Source organism: Mandrillus leucophaeus, unplaced genomic scaffold (assembly GCF_000951045.1).
Source record: "Mandrillus leucophaeus isolate KB7577 unplaced genomic scaffold, Mleu.le_1.0 Scaffold2016, whole genome shotgun sequence".
NCBI lineage: Eukaryota > Metazoa > Chordata > Mammalia > Primates > Cercopithecidae > Mandrillus > Mandrillus leucophaeus.
The window spans coordinates 289,387-310,636 of record NW_012102051.1 but is presented as its reverse complement, the minus strand read 5'-3'; the positions used below and the strand labels follow the sequence as shown (position 1 = coordinate 310,636).

The 21,250-nt window shown below is 34.5% G+C and overlaps 1 protein-coding gene across 1 annotated transcript in view; it reads left to right on the top strand.

The window, feature by feature from the left end:
• LOC105539271 (utrophin-like) overlaps positions 1-21,250 on the top strand; it is a gene marked incomplete at its 5' end in the record, with an annotated part of 64,657 nt that overhangs the window by 11,977 nt on the left and 31,430 nt on the right. The window contains 2 exons of the mRNA XM_011979456.1: positions 1,872-1,983; positions 18,944-19,080. Coding sequence (XP_011834846.1) covers positions 1,872-1,983; positions 18,944-19,080 — 249 coding nt within the window. The remainder of the gene's footprint in view (positions 1-1,871; positions 1,984-18,943; positions 19,081-21,250) is intronic.

Below are 21,250 nucleotides of genomic sequence, written 5' to 3'. Positions count from 1 at the left end.
CTGTTTTCTACATTGAGAATGTAGTACATCTAAAATTTTTAATTTTTGAATGAAAGAGAAATATGTCCAGAGTTGATGCCTGGTTTAGGCACAAGGCCAAGCAAAGGTTTCTTCAAGCTAATGGTAACTTAATTATTGCACAAAGATTACCCATGAAGGGAATGAATAAAAGAACAATTCCAATAGTAAAATGGGGTCCAATTGGAATAGGTCTGATTAGCTTAGTTGTAAAAAGATGCATCTTTCTCTGTGTCTTCAGAGAATGAATGGAAAGGCAAATAGAGAAATAAAGATAGAGAAATATGTCTATTATAGAATAATCTTATATAATCTTAACTTCATTCAGACTGTCTCTCTATCAAGCTTCTACCATACATTTATATATATTTAAAATATTCATTTTCCCTGAACTTTTATAAATACTGCTAGAGGTTTTCACTAATTACCTCCAAATTAAATGTTAATGAAATCTTAGATTTACAGAGTGTTTTGTAAGCTGGGAATTTTTTCAGTTAGAATCATACACAGTTGCTTAATAGTGGTCACATAAATACATTAGAGCTTTAGTTCTCTTTCTTGTAAACAAAGTGACGGTAGGTAATCCAAGACTGTTTTTTTGTGCCCACCTGGGCCCTTAGCTCTGTTTTCATGCACTGTCATTCCTAACATGTGGCTTCCATCTTCAAAATCACTTCATGCTAACAAAGTGACTCTTCGGGATGTCAGATTCATTTTTCCAGTGGGGAGGAAGAGGGAGCATGCCTCTTCCCAACTGAGTCAGTCTCTTGAAATTCCAATTAGAATCCTCACCTAATAACTTTGGTTTCTATTGCACTGGTCACCACCATCAGCAAGAGAGGCTAAGAAACAGCAATTTTCTCAAGGCTCATTGCTAAAATGTGCTAACAGCACAAGGATATGTTACCAATGAAAAAGGAAGAATGGCTATCTGCCAAGGGAGTATTCAGCAGAAGATAAAATTCCATTTAGAAAGAAGATGTCAATCATACCTGTCAAGCCATGCTGATAGACCAAGAGATGTTGTTAGTGTATGTGATTGATTCAAACCAGTAGCTTCCTTGGCAAAAGTAAACTGGCTGTAGTATACACAGAATGATTTCTTTAAGATTGATTTGCAAGTGATTTTTCAGGTCATTCTAGAAGCTACTCAGCACTTAGTAGTTTATAGCCACACAACCTTTAAATTTTGCTTCCATTTTCATTCTGTTGGTTGTATCATTTAATTTTTTTCTGTAGATGTGGGTATAATTTATGTTCTTAGTTCTACCAGCAATGCTGACAGAATATATTTGGGAGAAGATGTTTTCCACTCAGACTGGTAGAAACTGGTCATCTAAGGTTTTGCTTTTGTAAGTAAGATTCTACAAGTAGAAGTCAATGTGCAGTGTCATTCTTATGCCAGAGATTTTAAAACACCATTTCCATTCAAGGATGCATTGTGATAAAGGCTCTATTTTGTTTTTCCTTTGTTACACAGTATTTCTTGATTTCTTTTTTTTTCTAGTGACTAATTTAAACCAAATATAAAAGTGCTCATTGTTAAAAACTGTATCTTTGTGAAGGAATTTTAAAATTCATTTCTTATTGATGGTGTAATTGATATTTTAAAATTTGATGTTTCAACTTAATAGATATAATTATTTTCTTGTCCATCATTTTCCATTCATATTCAAACATTAAAAGAAATCTTCTGACATGCGTATTTGTCTCCCTTGAGACTTGAACTCCAAAATTTGATTTTTTTTTTTATTTTTTATTTTTTGGTAATTTGAATGAATGAAGTTTCTTACCACAAATTTGGACTAAATAATAGTAATACTAGCCAATAAATTTTCTTTTCTTTCCTCTAGGTATAGAAGCCTTAAGCATTTTAACTACGATGTCTGCCAGAGTTGTTTCTTTTCGGGTCGAACAGCAAAAGGTCACAAATTACATTACCCAATGGTGGAATATTGTATACCTGTGAGTACTAACCCACTGTTTTGTTTTTGATACATTGCCATTGAATTAACTAATACCTAAAATGTTATTGTTTATTTAGACTTAATCTTTTTTGAAAAAATATCACTTTGAAGATTATATTTTTTGTTTTAAGTAAACTCGTTTATGTTGAATTAATTAGTGCAGAAAAAAATACTAACTTTTTTTAACATCTATGTTTTGATTTTAAACTTTTTTGGTAGCAAATTCTTTTAAGAGCTGATACTGACCTGCATTGAAAATGATATTATGTAATGAAAAATCATGTTTCTTTTAGACATATTTATGCTTTCATAGTTAAATACTATATTCATATTAGCAAAAATACAGAAAATGGAGATATTAAAAATATAATTCCTAATTATAGCTTCTATATAAACTACCCTCTAATTTTTCCATGTCTCTGGTTTTAAGATTCTATTCATATTTATATTTATATTTATATATTTTGTTCCTGATATTTTTTACTCGACATTCCATTTTGTCACACAGTATAATCTTTTTTTAGTCACAAAATTTTTAATTGAGTGAATTACTACATTTTACCTAACCATTCCCTTAAATTTGGATATTTCGTTTATTTTCAATTTTGTGATGTTATAAATAACACTTTTACAAGTATCTTTGTGAAGGTAGCTCATTCCAGATATTATATAAATTACATTGCAATAGAATAAAGCACTATAAGTAGGTTATTTGAGTCAATGAATATGAGTATTTTTTATGGTCAAAATACTTGATGTCAAGGTTTTTTTTCAAAAGAGGTTTATCCCACTTTACATTATTATCACACTTTGTTAAAGTTTCAATTTTACTATAGCCCCACCAGCATTGGATATAAGTTCTTGTTTTTCCTTTGATTTACAACTATTTTTTCTTGAAGTTATCCTCATGTTCTATTAATAGCTATTCTTTTACTTCCTTCCAAATAGTGCCCAAATGTATTCATCAAGCTGTCTATTTTCTTTGGTTTAGGGAATTGAGTTACTTGTTTGGATCATAAATTGACAGCAGGGCTGCAATACTTATAAAAGATATACATATAAATCTCACACTCATAGGTATCTTATCTCAAATAAATAAGTGCCCTATGTATGGAGAAGAAATCTCTAGAAAATATTGCTGAAATATAATAGAGGAAGTGTCCATACCACGTAATAGCTTTAACCAGGAAAAAGAAATCTCCCCAAGAAAATTTGTGAGACAACATTTATTACTATTATTAACTTATTTATTCACCCAACAAATTAATATTGAACATTTTGTAGGTGTCAGGCCCTCTTGTCAAAGATAAACAAAACCAGACACTAGTTAAAATGGTAAGGACAGATTTTAATCAATAATACACTGATTATGCACATATACTTCTATTTGTACAGAGGTGACTGGGTGTTTTCAGGAGGGAATAGACTGGGGTAACAAAAGACGGACTTGAGCAGAGGCAAGAAGGTGAAAACTGACCCAGCATTGGTCAGCATCAGTTCTATCAGACCAGCTGTGTCTGTGAGCTGGCAATTGTCAAGAGTTAGGATTCTACCATTCCAGAAAGACTGGGAGACAGGGGCCCTATCCTTCCTGATGATTACACTTCAGAGAAATGACTTTCGGGTCCTTGAGAAAGACACCCCTGAGTTGTTGGAGATACATACACATCTCAAAGGGACAGAGGAAGGATTCCCCATTGTAAGCCCTTTTTAGTAAATGTCCTAAGAAAGAGTGAGCAGGGACCTGTCTTCAGGTGTTGGCTAGAGCGAACAGTAAATTCTTTTGGCAGCTTGGAGTTTGTTTTTCAGGCCGACGCTTTAAGACGGCAGATGCCTTAATGATCCCCTTTTTTAGGGTAATCTAGGGATGTGGCCTTGAACTGTTAGGAATTATGTTCATGTTTGTTGAAGTTTTTTAATGGAGAAGTGGGTGGAAGGGGATGGACAAAATGATTTGTGTTGAAAATTTGCAGTTTTTATAGGTCAAGGCTTCAGTAAAGAACAGAGCTTACTGGAGGCCAACACAAATTTGGTCAAGGAGGGGATCCTTGTCAGTCATTTCAGCTCTGATAATGTATCACAGTATACCCAGAAAGACGAGACTGTGGACTTTCCTGCTACTCTCCCTTTAGGAGGAAGAATGTGTGAGAATGAACAAGGAAACAAATAAATGAGGTTATTATAGATTGCAGTAAGTGCCTTTAAGGAAATGAGTATATAATGAGATAGAATGATTAGAAGGGACACTTTAGATAAAGAAATCAGTAAGGTTTGTCTGAGCTGACATTTGAGTTGAGATCAAAGTTTGAGGGAAATTCAGGCCTGTAAAGAACTAGTAGAAGCATATTTCAGAAAGAAGAAACAGAACATACAGTGGTGTGAGATGGGAAAAAGGTTAGTGTGATTGGGCTACAGAAAGTGGAGCCTGTTCCCCAAGGGGCACGTGGAAAGGAGCACTGGCTACACAACTGGAAGTGCCCAGTGCATAATGAAACTGGGGGGGGGGGCCTTGTTTAACAATTATTAAGACTTTCAAAGTGGCAACATCAGAGCAGTAAATCAAGTTCAAGGTCCTTCTGATTGTAGGGCCGTGTGCAACTGCATAGGTCCAATATATGTGAAGCCCACCCTGAGACTGGGAAAGAGGTGGATATAACCAGGGAACAGAAAGAAACCGGGACAAATTTGACGAAAGAGAAACAATAGTAGGAGATGGAATTAAAAAGAAAGGCAACTATCAGATTGTATAGAACCCCGGGGATCATTGTAAGGAATTTGGATTGGGGAAAAATATCATAGTAATATTTACATGAGTAGCTATTATAGAAATTTAGAAAGCTGATTATAAAATGCTAGTATCAAAATATCATCAAGTAAATATATGTTGTTATAGTAAAGATATACAAAATTACTCTTTTTCTTGGTCTTAAACATATAATAATTCTTAATGGCTTTACAAAACACCCAAACAATTTGAAACCCACATATCTTCATCAGTTGTCATCCAGTGGGTGCATGCTTAAGAATCACTGATACACGTTTGAATTCCACTCTCCAACTACCAATTTTAAATGAAATCTGTAAGTTACCCAAAACTGTTCTTGTTGCATAGTCTTTTAAAAGTCACTGTTACCATTTCCAAGATTGCAGCTTATCCTGCATTATACAAGGATAGCTTCATTTTTCAAGATATCCTTTGCCCATTTCTGAGGCTTTGTAGTGATCTTATCAACAGCCTACTTATAAATCATCTGTATGACAAGTCACTTTCTGCATTTGACCCTACAACTTTTTGTAAAATAACTAGAAGTATATATTAATTGAATCTTTAAAAAGATGCTTGCATTTAATAGCAATGAATGACCTGATTTAACTGCTTTCTGAAATTTCTTTCTTTTCGCCCACATTCTTTACATTTGCTCTACTGTTTTATTTATGGTTCATCCATCTTTTACTCAACATTTCCTAAAGTCATTTCATGTCTGCCTTAGAAAATGAACTCAAGTGTGGATTTGTTCAGTACAGTGCTAATAAGCACCACTTGAGTGTTAAATGGATTAGACTTTTCCATATGGACCTTGATGTTTACATTCCTCAGAGTGTGTCTCCCTTTTTGGTTAAGAAGATGCTCCAGTCACCTTACTGACTTCATCTCTTTCCTTTTCAAAGTCCTTTACAGCTGACTCTGAATGTTTCTGTTTTTAAGAGCTTTCTGCAATTTGGAAACCTTATTTTAAATCCACAATGCACCCTAAATATTTTGCCAATATATCTGCTTATGATTTATGGTAATGTTTGCCTTTAGCTGTAAGAAGACTAATGGTATATAAATGAAATATCATGACTCATGAAAGTGTTTTATGATATTGATAATTTATATATATATATAAATTATCTGAAGAAATGTAGCAGAATTTTTATTTCTCTAGGAAATGACTTTTTGTCTTATTTCCCCCTACTATTCTATAATCCAAATTTGTACATTTAAGAATTATTTCATTAGGCTTAATAAGAGTTGATCGTCAAGAGACAGCATGACACAGATGACATTTAATGCCTGTCATTATTCTGTCTCCATATGTCCAAATCCTACTTTCTCACAAAAACAGCTCACCTCCCACTTTGTGTGTGAAATCTCCCCCAGCTCCTCCAGTTTTACCCTCATCAAAGCACTTAGTTCAGAGGCCTCTGCCAATAGCCTCTACTTTGCCAATTAACTTTTGATTTTATGTTCCCTTGTATCATTTTCTAACTATGCGGTGTTTTTGTCTTCTCAATTATCTTTTTACCTCCTTGAGGACTGGGATGACTTTTATACTTTTCTCCCTGTGTTAGTTAAATTTGCCTCATAAAAGCCAAATGAGCTCATATCTGAATTTATAAATACTAATTATAGAATATTAAAGCTGGAATTAAAGCTCTAAGAGATCATCTAACTTATCTTTATTTTGAAGAAAAAACTAAGTCTTAGAGAAGGTAAGTGGTTTGTGCAAAGTGGATGGCATGGATTTAGTGACTTAACTCCATTAGGGAAACACACACACACACACACACACGCAGTTGGAAAATAGGAGTTTATATATATATATCCTAGCTGGAATATTATGTTTGTTGAATACCCTTTTACATACCAGGCATTTTGCTAGGAGTTGGAAATACAGAGAAAATATCATGAAGGAGAAAAAATACCTCTATGTGGAGAAATTCAAGACTGTAATTTTTTTTTAGAATGATTAAAAATCAAGACAGTAGTCAATTTTTTTTTCATATTATCCATGCACCACATCTTTGAATTCAGGGATTATTTTTTGTAAATAAATAGTTATGTCTTATATTAAGATGTTCAGATTTAAATTTTTTTATTTATGATGATTTAATTTTGTTGTGAAAATTACCCTACTCAGATCTTTAAAATCATCTTTGTTGTAAGTAACCAAAATTTAATTCAAATGAGAAACATTTTTATATGTTAGGGTATATAAAAGATAGTGTGTGGTTTTGTTTTTTGAGATGAGATCTACTCTGTTAGTGAATTTCAAGTGTATTATCTGTAGCCACATGCTGTACATTAGGTCTCCAGAATTTATTTATCATATAACTGAAAGTTTATACCCTTTAACCAGTCTCTTCTCTTTTCCTCCACCTCCCAGCCCCTAGTAACCACCATTCTACTCTCTGCTACTATGAGCTTGACTTTTTTTTTTTTTTTTTAAGATTCCACATATAAGTGAGATCATGCAGTATTTGTCTTTCTGTATCTGGGTTATTTCACTTAGTATAATGTCCTCCAGACTCATCTAAGTCATTGCAAATAACAGGATTCCCTTTTTTTTTTTTATGACTGGATATATTTCACTGTATTTTCTTTATCCATGTATCTGTTACAGGATACTTAGGTTGATTCTGTATCTTGGCTATTGTGAATAATGCTGCAGTGCACTTAGGAGTATAAATATCTTTTGGAGATAATGATTTTATTTTCTTTGGATATGTATCCAGAAGTGGGATTACTGGATGATGTGATAGTTCTATTTTTAATTTTTAAAAGAACCTTTAGACTGTTTTTCATAATGACTGAACCAAAGATAGTTCTTCTTTAAATTGGAGAGTTCTTCTTTAAATTTCACATGATTTATAAAAGTTCATACAATTGCCAACAGTGAGAGAGAACTGGATAGGGTTAAATACTAAGAAGAATGGAAAATGTTTAGAATAGCTACTAGGGTCAATCATGAGTCACACAGAGATGAGTAAACTGATTGCTACCTTGCCACAGGAATGCAGCTGAGGTTAATTGGCAAGGATTTGTAGTTTATGACTCCATCATTGCTCAGCAGCTTTGGAATTAAAAGATGAAAAGTATATTTGAAGGCCAAGGGAGTGAAAAATTCAAAGGTGTTAATGATACTGTGGTTGATTTGAGGTATTCTCATGCTGAAGAAATCTCGTGGTGGGATAAAGGGCTAGAGATCAAGATGATGGGGAAAGAAGAGGTTTATTTATAATATAAGAAGTGAGAAGAAGAGTCAGAAGATTCCAGTCAGTGAGAGATTTTTTCAAGTTAGAGATTTTGGACTAAAAGCTGTTTTAAGTTATGATGAGGCCTGGGGTATGGCCACACCCCAATGTGTGACTGAAGTAGGACACAGAAGGTTCTAGAAATGAGACGGCTTTTAGAAAGTCATCACTGCATCTCTAGAATTGAAGTGACAGACAGGTGATAGCCCTGTCTGGCATTGTACCATCAAAGCAGAGGGGAAGGGCACATTGGCTTTAGTAAATGAAGCTTAGGGGGAAAGGGTGTTTAGGAGAGAAAAAAAAATATTTTCTTCCCATCTTAGTTTCATAGTTGAGGCTCCTGTAACAAAAGATAGATTAACAAGAGAAGTGCATACAAATTGATTTAATATAAATTTTACATTACATGGAAGCCTTCATCAGGAAGAGAAGACCCAAAGAAACATGGAAGCCTGTGTATTTTTATGCTTAGGTTTGATGAAGAGTGGACAGTTGTGTAAAAGTATGATTGAATAAGAAGATATGACCTAATGCTAATGAACTAGGGGAACTTAGCAAGGCCTGTTTGTTCGGATTCTTCTCTGTGTCGTCCTATCTTCAGTGATAAGGATGTTTCTTCCCTCCAGGAATAAGGAGGGCACCTCTTGATTAAGGGTCTTATGACCCTTTAGGTAAGAAGCGTGGGAGAAGGTCAGAGAGATCTTGCTACATCTGCTGTTCTCCTAATGTGCCATATTTGGAGGTAGTGTGTCCTGAACTCTCACCAAGTGTAAACATCCTTTTCTCTTGGTTTTTATGAAAGAGAGATTATACAGCCACTAACAAAAAAGATTATATGGGATATGGCATTTTCCTGGGAGCATCAGGATTGATTCAAGGAGGTAGGTTGAAATAGTAATTATGAACAAGATGTAAGGGAATGTGTTAAAGAACACAGAATCCACTGTAATGGAGAAAGAAAGGTAGATAGGCTGTGTGCATATGGTGAGGTACAGTAACCCCATCCATGGAGAGAAAATGTGAAATAGAGCAAGGTAATGGAGGAAATAGTAAAAGGAAAGAAGGAGGAAATAAGCAAGGAAAGGTTAGCCAGGATGAAAGGTAGTTTGAGAGACATGTTTGCTCAGGGAGAAGAAACGGGATATTTGCAGAATTTTGTAGTTTGAAAGGTCAACAGCATCAGCTACTTCCAGCATTTCAGTTGCAAGGGTAGATTCATTGTCAGTGTCATAGTTCAATTGCTGAGCTTTACATAGGACTAGTTTGTACTGGTAACTTTGATGAGTTTAGTGAGAAGAGGCGACGACAAGAAAAAAATACCTCGATGAGAAGCAGCTTATTAAATTAATACCACTCAAAAGAGATTTATATTGCAGGTTTTAAGCAAATACAGTTGTTTTTAAAGCAAGAGGTTCAAACGCATTCTTGTTAATATTGATTAACATATAGGGAAATACGCCAAAATTACATGTTTTCCATGAGAAGAATCATATTTTCAGTGAGAAGAATTACAATTTTGTAGTAAAAAAATCGAATTTCTTTTTTAAGTTAAAAGATAAATTATGCCTTTTTTAAATGAACTATATGCCATTGGCAAAAATAAAACTCACAGACAAAAACAAAAAACAAAAAGAACAAAGAAAAAAAATCTAGAAGCAGTTGTTTTGACCAATCCTGTCCACCCCTGCCAACATCAATGTACTTCGTAAGACTATAAAAATCAAATATTTTAAAAATGCTGATTCATTCTTTGGAAAGCTCTACCTTGAGTTAGGGAAGTTTGGTTTTTGGCAGTCTTGTCTCTTCAGATGTGATGTGGGGTGTTTGCCAATATACTGAAAACGCAGCATCACGGCTGTTTCTTTGACCTCAGCATCCTGAAGTGGTGTTTCAGCTTCTGCTCACCTTATGTTGTTTTCCCAGTAGGTCCAGTGCGTTTAGATTTGTCATTAGCTTTTAAGGTGAGGTTTGGGCAAAATCCATTTTACTTTGGATGACTTATCATCCTACTGATTCTTGACTCCTTGGTGATTCTGCTAATGCTAATTTTTTTAGCTTCATATTTTTTCATTAGGACTTGAAAGTCTCTGAGCTTTTCTTACTGATTGCATCCTATCCATGGAATTCAAATGTGTCTGAATTTCAACTTGTTGAAATCATTGAAACTTAAATAAAAACTGAGAGATTGTTTTATAGTTTAAAAAAAAAAAAACCTGTTAAGAATGTCTTTAAAATAAGGCTTGTGATAATGAAATGTACCGCTTAGCAGTATGCGTACACCAGTTGGGACTACTGATTTCTATATTTAAGAAGTAACTCTTGCTAATGAGGGTGCTGTTCAACAATGATTTTAGCACTTGTGCATGATCCAAATGATAATGTTTAATTATTCTGCTTCTGTGCCAAATGACTGTGTTTTTTTTAATATATAACCTTGATTTACCTCTTTGTAAGTCCTTGGTTTCCTCTGTATGTAACTTATTCGTATTTGTAATTAACAGTTTAAATCCACTGTTCAGAGCATTAAGGAATTAGTTAATACTGATATCTCAAGTTAAGAAGTGGCCCCCCAAAAAAATTGTTGGGAGAATTAAAGCAAATATTTTTTGTTTTGTTTTGTTTCTTTTTTTGTGGTTCTTTATCTTGTTTTGTTTAAATTGTTTGGTAATTAGAAGTTATGTGTTACAGGATTTAGCTTATTTGGTAGCATTGTAAATAGTTTCCTTTTGTGTGCTGCTTTGTGGGTCTTCAGGGATAATAGAGTCCTTTGAGCTGACCTAGTAAAGCCGTTTATTCAAGGATCACTTGATTATGAATACTGGGGGGGTTAGCTTTTCTACATTCTAGATTCTTCTATACCTTATCCTTGCTGCTCCTTGTGATACACATTAGGGAAAAGGGAACTTTCAGCCATATATTAATGCTTTTGAAGTTCAGTAGTGCATAGACTTCAGCATAAAGTAAGATTATACACTTTGCAACATGAACAGGGACATATAGAAGGATACACATGCATTCATATAGAGATACACAAACTCAAGGAAAAGATACAGTAACTCTAAATTATGTCCCATGTGAAGTATCTATATTTGTTCTCTATCAAGGATAAAATGTCAAGAAAATTTAAAATTTCCTAACTGTATTTTGGTTGGTAAAATACAATCTCAAAAGTAAAAAATTATTTGATTTTGCCTTACAAGTGATTTTCTTTAGGGTTTTTCTTTAGGGTTTTGCTACAAATAGATGTATCATAGGGTAGATTTCATAGTTCAGTGATACTTTCCATATTTTATTCATTTATATTAGTTGGTGGGGAACAAATAAAAAATTGATTAATTCTTATTATACAGGTAAATTTTCATTGTCTTACAGCTACTTAATAGCAATACAGTGGAGTAAAGTACATTTTCAGAATTCACATGCCCACTTGTCTGTGTAGGTTCAGTTCTAAAATGTTTTTCACAGTGAGTCACCATCATTAGCTTTCCAAAAATGACAGTTTGAAGGACAACCCTAATTTGTATATGTGAATTTTTACGTGCTTGTTGAAAATCAGTCCAGAGGCATCTGGGGAAGATGGTGGTAGCATGGCTTCAGAGTTTTTTCATATCTTTTGCCTTTGCCATTTTCCTTCCATTTCTAAAGTAGTTACATTTATAAAGAGACATTTGTAAAGAGAACGGCTAGACAGCAAAACTAAAATGTACAATGTTTGCAACCAAACTAGATGACAAGAGAGATCCAAAATAAATCCAGGTGGCGACAAGCCACCACCAGCCACAAAACGTATGAGACATCACTGCCTGTATGAGAGGAAAGAGAAGGAAGTGAGGGTGCCTAAGAACTGGATAGCCCCCAAAATAGGCAACAGATATTTAATGGAAAGCTGGCTTTAGAGCAGCGCTAAACCTGGAAGGGTTTTGCCACGCACAGAGACTAGGGTAAAAAGGTGTGACATTTCTAGAATGCTCTTGCCTGCTGTGAGCTCTCAGACTGGACCTATCAGGGCTTCCTGCTAGAAAGAAGGTCTCACGCTGAGCAAAACTTCTGGGAACAGAATCAACATGGAGCATTTCAAGACAACAGAAATGAAAGGAGAAGGCCTAGTCCAAAATGTGCATGTGTGCTGGTAGAGGGTATGGGGGAACAGGACCAGGAAATCCCAAACTCAAGTACTGCTATGAATGGAATGTATATATCTCCCAAAAATTCATGGATTGAAATCTAATCCCTAGCGTGATAGTGTTAGGAGATGGGGCCTTGGAAGCCATTAGGTCATGAGGATGGAGTTGTCATGAATGAAATTAGTGCATTCATAAAAGTGACCCCAGGGAGCTCTCTCTTCCCTTCCACCATGGGAGGACACAGTGAGAAGACAGCTGTATATGACCCAGGAAGCAGACTCACTGGACAACAAGTCTGCCAATCCTTTGATCTTGGACTTGGCAGCCTCCAGAACTGTGAAAGATAAATTCCTGCTATTTAATTTAAGCCACTCAGTCTATAGTATTCTGTTATAGCAGACTGAATAGATTAAGACACATACTGTAATTGTACATACCACACAAAAGCAAAAAAAGAGGAATCTCTGTAAAGTTTAGAAAAGCTTTCCTCAATCTCACTTCATTATAAAAGTTTAGGAAAATTAATTATACAACCAAAAAAAAAAATGAGGCACAAAAGTATCAAGACCAAATCTCATATAAAGCAATTTTAAGAAAAAGAGATAAGGAACAAAATTATATCATGACAAATAAAGCATGCCAGTGTAACTACTTTATGAATGGGGGGCAAATAGAAAAGTGAATCTATATTTTAATGTTTTCACTAATCATATGAGTGGTAGTATTGGTATTAGTGTTCTAAGACTATTATGTACGTAATACGAAAAAAGCAAATGAATAATTATGGGATTGTCTAGGTCCTTCATCTCTTGTGTCCTTGAGAACCAGATTTTTGGTTTTGAAAAAATGAGTTAAGTTAAATCAGAAATTTGAATTTGAATCATCAATGTAACTTGAAGAGAAATTTCACCTTCAAATGCATATTTCCCAGCTCTGTGCAATGAAAAAGCCTATTAACACTGAAAAGGCCTAAAAGGTGTGCTTGGAACATCTTGTAATAGTATCTAATAAGGAAGCTGTTGAAGACTGTTAGAGTCACATTAAAAGTTGCCAACTGAACTTAACGTTCAATAATGAGAATTGCAATAGATTGAAGTCCATCAAATACATTATAATCTTTGAGTTCCTCATGATATTTAAAATGAACAAAAGCATTGATCGTCTTTGGAAAATGATAAAAAACCATTTCGAGATATTGAAAATTAGTCAACACAGTCAAACATTTATCCTGACTTTTCTAAATGAGCTGTACCACAGAGTACCTAAATGTTAGACGTGGTGATGTTTCTTTATAAAAGTATGTATTAGGCAGGGTTCTCTAGAGGGTCAGAACTAATAGGATAGATGTATATATGAACAGGAATTTAGTAAGGAGTACTGACTCACATGATCACAAGGTAAAGTCCCACAGTAGACTGTCTGCAAGCTGAAGAGCAAGGAAGACAGTTTGAATCCCCAAACCTCAAAAGTAGGGAAGCTGACAGTGCAGCCTTCAGTCTGTGGCCAAAGGCCCCAGAGCCCCTGGCAAACTACTGGTCTAAGAGTCCAAAAGTTGAAGAACCTAGAGTTTATGTTCAAGGGCAGGAAACATCCAGCATGGAAAAAGATGAAGGCTAGAAGACTCAGCAAGTCTGCTCTTCCATCTTCTCCTGCCTACTTTATTCTAGCCATACTGGCATCTGATTAGATGGTGCCCACTGATTAGATGGTACCCACCCAGTTTGAGGGTGTATCTTCCTCTCCCAGTCCACTGACTCAAATGTTAATCTCCTTTGGCAACACCCTCACAGACACACCCAGGAATAGTACTTTGCATCCCTCAATCCAATCAAGTTGACACTCAATATTAACAATCACAACGTATTCCAAGTAATACATGAAAAATGAATGATAGGATGATACCATTTTGCAATTCCCAATGAATGGATATGGACACTTAGCATGAACAGCTGCTAAGATCACATAAGAGAGATGACAGCTATTATGTGCCTCCTATAACACTGCCAAATACCACTAATTGTCTTGACAAAAGTCTGATGCATTATCTGGATCAAGTTGCAGATTTGCAGGAGGTTATCAAGAGGACAGACGAAAGTACTGAACTGTACCAAAAATAGACATTCTGTAAAATCCAGACTCTGGAAAACTCTGCAGGTCAAATTGAGTTTTCCAACAGACAAACTGTAGGGAAATGGCAGGTGTGGAGGAGGGATCTGTAAATTAAAAGTGATTTAAAATATATCAGATTTTTTTAAAATGAGCAAAACCAGTTAAGGATAGACATTGGAGTGATAAAACTATTTTTAAAACATAATTCAAGTTATGAACTACTTCAGAAAATGAAGTTGATGGTAATAATGGAGAGAGGAAGATAATTGTCCCTGAAAGGGGTTCTCGAATGTGCAGCAGTGTTGTGTTTTCCGACTGAGGTGGTATATTGATAATATTTCATAAAGCCATACATTTTTGTATAAATATTTTGTTTCACTTTAAGATAAAAAGAATTATAAAAATAAATCTGTCTAGCCACCAAAACTTTATGAATGGCTATCTCTGGATGGTCAAATAGCTGGCAATTTTTTATTTTTATTCCTTCATGTATATTTTATTTTTCTTTCTAGTTGTACTGACACCAAATATGTGTTACATATGCCATTTAAATATTGTTTAAGTAGCTGGGACTGCAGGCACATGCTATCATGCCTAACATTTTTTCTTTAATTTTTTTTTTTTTTTTTTTTTTTTTTTTGTTAGAGAGACAGGGTTTTGCCATGTTGCTCAGGCTGGTCTCGAACTTCTGAGGTCAAGCAATCTACCCTCCTTGGCCTCGCAAAGTGCTGGGATTACAGGTGTGAGCCACTGCATCCAGCCTATTTATAAAATGACATTTTAATACAATTTTTTAAAAAACCAACCACATGTCATCTAAGCAGTACTTTATTTAATATGAAGGAAAAATTTAGGATGCAATATTAGATATTTTAGTCAATGGCAATGGATTCTTTCTCTTTCAAAACTTAAAACAGTTCCATTTTTCTAAAGACTCAGGTTTTCAAAAACATTTTTTTCCTTACTGAACTTGGTTGGAGTCCATCAAAGGCTTAGTGTGAGTTTACTTAGGCTTCAAAAACCTGATGATAATCTCCTGAGAGGCCATGATGGTTAAATAAGATTGAAGGAAAACAATTTATAAGGTACAAGGTCCTATGCTAACATGTTACCCTTGTGTTTGATCTAATGGGATCTGCAAAATCTGTTCTCCTTTTCTTACAGGAATAAACAGAAACCAAATCTTCCAAGAAATGCATTTAAAATGTTGGGTAATTTGTGTAGTAATGAGTGTTCCTTTCAATTTTATCTTTCTATTGTAATATCAAAAGTTATTTGCTTAAAAATTAGAAAAATGTATTGTACCTAGTGCAAAGATAGAGTTGAGTTTGGTTATATTTATTATGGTAAGTGGGTGGTTCTCTTTTTTTGTTTCTTTCTTTTTCTTTTTTTCTAAACAAACCATTACTTTAGCATTTTAAAATAGAAAAATGTTAGGTACTACCATTATATAATAAAAATCGGACCAAGTATATATAAATGTTTTAACATTTTCGGTGTAAAAATGGGTTAAATTCATTTTATTGGCTCTACCCCAGCTGAAGAATTACATTCTGATAACCTGAACATAATCTCTAATTCCTTGGGATGAATTGCTTTTCACTTTTTCTTTTAATATTGCATAAAGTTTGTGGCACTAGTGAGTTAATGCTCTGAGATTACAACTCTTCATGCTAGCTTTTCCCCAAGGAAATAAGCTATTTCTGAGTGAATGTGTACTATTTTAAAAAAACATATAAATATGAGTATTATTAGCAACTCTAATTTCAGTAACTGCTATAACTTTTTGGGACAGCAAGTAGTTGTTGGTTATTTTGTGCATGGGATAGAGAGGGGTTGTTTTTGTTTATTGGTTGGTTTTGCTTTGGTCTTTCATGTCTTGAAAATATTTAAAGAATGTATGCTATGGAATTGAACTTGCACTTCTGAATAATTTGTCATTTTTTCACAAACCAGATTTCATGTTGGAACTCAGATATACATAAACTAGAAGAACTGATGCTAAGTAAAAGAAGCAAGTCATAAAAGACCATGTATTATATTAATTTGTTTATATGAAATGTCCAGAATAAGCAGATTCATAGAGAAAGTAGATTAATGCTTGCCACGAGTTGTGGGAGGAGAAGGGTCATGGGTACAGAGTTTCTCTTTGGGGTGATGAAAATGATCTGTAATTGGATAGTGATGATGGTTTTTTTAACCATCAGTGGTACTGAAAACCACTGAAGTGTAAACTGTACCATACCCTTTCTGAGGTACACTGGGTAAGGGGCCTGATGCCTTGCCCACCTGGCCTTTTCTCCCACCCACTCACTCCACCCAGGGCTGTGAGTTGAAGACCTGAATATGGCTTGAAAGCCACTGGCCTAAGAGATCAAAACTTTTGCATTGCTAGGTATGGAGTTTACTCTCAAGTAAAAGCTGGAGTCCATTGCTCATTAAGTATTTCTCTCTATATTAACAGTGTACTAAGAGCAGACAAAGAAGTAAATTGGGTCATACATACTTATCCTTACACACAGGTCTTCTTTATATATTTCTATTATGGAAACTTCTTTTTTTTTCCTTCCTTACCAAAACATTTAGGGTAAGCATATCTCTAAACTAAATTATCTGCAGTTGTGATAACCATTGCAAAAGATGTGAAAATCATTTATAGTAGATGATATATCCTTTTGGCTTTTTTCTGAAACCCAGATACTCCTTCTCTAAAAGTTTCCTTATTTGCTCCCAACTACAATCGGTTTTTTTTTGTTGTTGTTTGTTTGTTTGTTTGTTTTTCCTTTTCTGCCTGGTAAGAGCTGAATACCTTCAAATGGTCAGATCTTATAACAACCCTTTTTCCTCCACAGGGTTTCCTTGAATTATTTTTCTTTTCATGAATAGCTTTTTCTTCTGCACTTTTGCTTTGCATTTGGGAAGGCCTATATCCATATAACTGCAGATCATTATGTAGTTAATATTCAATTATTCAGGAAAAGATTGGTCATTGTGAATCTGATGGCAAAGCCTGGTGATAGCATGGGGCTGGCACCTTGTTGCAGGTTTTTGTTTTGTCAGTGTAAAAACTGATGAATTTTAAATGATAAGTAGCTGCAGCTTAATCATGCCTCATCTCTGCTTTGCAAGCCGAGAGAATCAAAAGTTCCCTTAATTATTTACTAGAAGCAGAAATGTTTTGATAGAATGGGAACGGATAGAAAGTGGCAAAACTATATAGGGGTTGACTCAGAACTTAGTTGTTTTCAAAAATTGTTTGTTTGTTTGTTTTGCTTTGTTTTGCTTTTTAATTTTTGCCTGAGTGTAGTAGCTCACACCTGTAATCCCAGCACTTTGGGAATCTGAGGCAGGTGAATCACTTGAGATCAGGAGTTCCAGACCAGCCTGGCCAACATGGTGAAACCCCGTCTACTAAAAATACAAAAATTAACTGGGTGTGGTGGTGCACACCTGTAGTCCCAGCTACTCAGGAGGGTGAGGCATGAGAATCGCCTGAACTTGGGAGGCAGAGGTTGTAGTGAACTGAGATCACGCCATTGCATTCCAGCTTGGGTGACAGAGCGAGACTCTGTCTCAAAAAAATAAAAAAAGTTTCTGTCCACAAAACAAGTTTCTGTGAGTCTTGGGCATGCATGTTGTGAAGGAAAAGCTGAAGGGCGGGGACAGGGAGTAGGCAGCAGGTAAGCAAATATACTTGTCACTCAGTTTCTGTGATTACAAGAAAGTTTCTCTCTCCTCCTCCTCCTCCTCCTCCTCCTCCCTCTCTCTTTCTGTCTCTAAGAGGAGGTAGTGAGGTATAATGAGTGGTAGGTTGAGCAGTCAAGTTGGAACCAGAGGATCATGGGCTTAAGTTCTATGCAGATAACGTACATATTTTAAATACATCTTCAGAAGGATCACAGTTGATATCTGTATTTCAAAGAGAAACTAGAATTGTGATGTACAGTAGAAAACTGGGGCTTGGAGAACAATAGTTCATGGGATAGGATGATGGAGTAGGTGGGGTTGGGGTAGTGTTAGTCCATATCACCCTAAATGATTATCAAACTAATTTAGAAATACCTAAGGGAACAGTAACATTTTATACCACTATTAAAAATATAGTTCAGGTAAAATAATTATATGTCTACCTAGTTAGGAAAGGACAAAGAAATTGACAGTATTCCTTCCCAAACAGAGCACCAATGTGGCCTTGCTCTTTCTCGCTTGTTTATTGTCTTTTCTTTTTCCCCACTAGAATATATGCTGGCTTGCGTGTAGCCAGCATCAGCTATATGGCTAATTTCCATTAACTCAGCTTAGTTAAAACCACATAATAGCCACAATACTCTGTCATCACTAAAGTAATAGCAAATTTAAAATTTTTTAGTGATAAGCACCAGCCAGTAGTTTGGAAAAATTAGTTTGGAAAAATTTCCAAAACTAATTTTACTTTTTGGCCCAAGTTTTAAAGTATTGGGGAAATGAACTAGTTATGGTTTATTTTCAACAGAGAATGAAAAATTATAAACTTATCACTGTATATATTTAGTGATGAGTTCTTATTGCCAAGTGTTTTCATGAGACTGTGCTTTATTTCAAAAATGCATAAAACTACCAAAACTGTTGACATTTAATTGCATCAGTTTACATCTGCTCAGATTTTTTTATAGATAGCTATTGCCTTCCATTTTACTGAGAGAAGTGTAATTGTTTTCAACCTTATAGACAACGTCTGGGGAAGATGTACGAGACTTCACAAAGGTGCTTAAGAACAAGTTCAGGTCAAAGAAGTACTTTGCCAAACACCCTCGACTTGGTTACCTGCCTGTCCAGACAGTTCTTGAAGGTGACAACTTAGAGACGTGAGTTTGATTTTAATATTAAATCTAGTGTTAACATTTATATATGATGTTGTCTTTTTCATGTTAATAACACGAGAAATTGTTTAATACCAATTGCATTTTAGAGGAGGTGGATTAAACTTGGAATCAGTCTTCACAACATGAATTTTTACTATTCATTTTTGACAGTGTCACAGCCAAAATTCCAATTTTAACCTTGCACATGTCCTTAACCTTTAAAAATATGTATTAATATGTCAATTTTAATACACACTGGTCATCTCTTTTGTTGGTCATCTCTTTTTCTTTTTAAAAAATACCTAAATTGTGGCATTATGTAGTCTTTCATTCTTTTATTTTCCTTTTTTTCCCCTTATGGGGTGTGTTTTACTATTTCTCATAGTATGTTTTATACTCCTTTTGCATCTCTTTAATATCAATTTATTAATAATACTTAATCTGTTGATTCAGGTATTTATGCTAAAATTCTAAAATATCACATTATGTTTCTAATCTATTTTTTATTGAAAATGAAGACAGCAAACTGAGATAGCTTCATATATTACATAAAATAGAAAAAAATTTCAATTTTAACCTTGCACGTGTCCTTAAGCTTTAAAAATATATATTAATATGTCAAACTTAATACACACTGGTGTCATCTTTTTTGTTGGTCATCTCTTTTTAAAAATACTTAAATTGTGGCATTATATAGTCTTTCATTCTTTTATTTATTTATTTTCCTTTTTTTCCCCTTATGGTGGGTATTTTACTATTTTTCATAGTATGTTTTATGCTCTTTTTGCATGTCTTTAATATAAATTTATTAATAATCTGTTGATTCAGATATTTATGCTAAAATTTTAAAATATCACATTATGTTTCTAGTCTATTTTTTATTGAAAATGAAGACAGCAAACTGAGATAGCTTCATATATTACATAAAATAGAAAAAATGTCTTCAAAGTGTGTAATTTGAGTTGGTTAGCATAGATGAAAGCTTCAAGATGGTGAAATTACTATGGGATTATAAAGCAAAGGGAATAAGAATTTATGGCCTGAAATGAAGAGAAGAAAACGTTTTTCAATAACCCAGAAAAAAAATGCAAAAAAGTATTTTTAAGGCACTAAACAATTATGTGTTAGGATCAAAATAGATTTTAAATCTTTGAATTGCTTTTTCTTACATCAGCATAAATATTCCTGCTAAGGCCATTTTCTTGTGGTTGAATCTTGGGGAAAATGAGCTTTTATTACTAATTGTCAACAGAGTGCCTAGTTGTACAGCATAATGAAGTTCCAGTCAGAGAAAGACAGGGTCTCAGATGACTAGAGAAGAGAAACTCAAAAGTGTGAAGTTTTCTACTTTACAAAAAATAGAGAAAATTGTAGTAAGAAGTATACAAAATGTAAAGTGTAGTTTTTGTGAAATGAAACTTTAACCTTCAAATTCATAGTTCCTTTTATTTTGTACATGAGAGAAAATCAGGGAATAGTAATATTATAGTGCATTGTGATAGTCAATGTCTCAAACATGTCAAAATAGAAGAATACACTATTTGGTCTGCAGACCAAAATCGATTTTTTAAAAATCCCTGTAGACCTCAAACTTTGGTAAACTTATGTGCCGGTTTGTCTCTTTTATTTGTGGAATGGCTAAGAAATGGAAGAAAGACCACAGCCAAAGCATAGGAGATACCTTTTTTCCTCTATAGGTAATGTCATGTGTGTATATACAGAAAGAAATACAATGCAAATGCATATTTAGATAGGTCCATGTATAACACATACACATACAGAATGTAAGAAAAAATTTCAACTTTATGATTACTCTGCTTGGTAACAAACTATGTACACTTAAGATATATTCTTTCCACTTGATATCAAACTGTGTACAATTAAGATCTATGTCTTTCTAAACATTCCTTTGCATAGTATAATTTAGAAAAGTTTTTTTGTTTTTTTTTTGTTTTTTTTTTTTGTTTGTTTGAGACGGAGTCTCGCTTTGTCGCCCAGGCTGGAGTGCAGTGGCGCAATCTCGGCTCACTGCAAGCTCCGCCTCCCGGGTTCAGGCCATTCTCCTGCCTCAGCCTCCTGCCTAGCTGGGACTACAGGCGCCGCCACCACACCCAGCTAATTTTTTGTATTTTTAGTAGAGACAGGGTTTCACCATGTTAGCCAGGATGGTCTC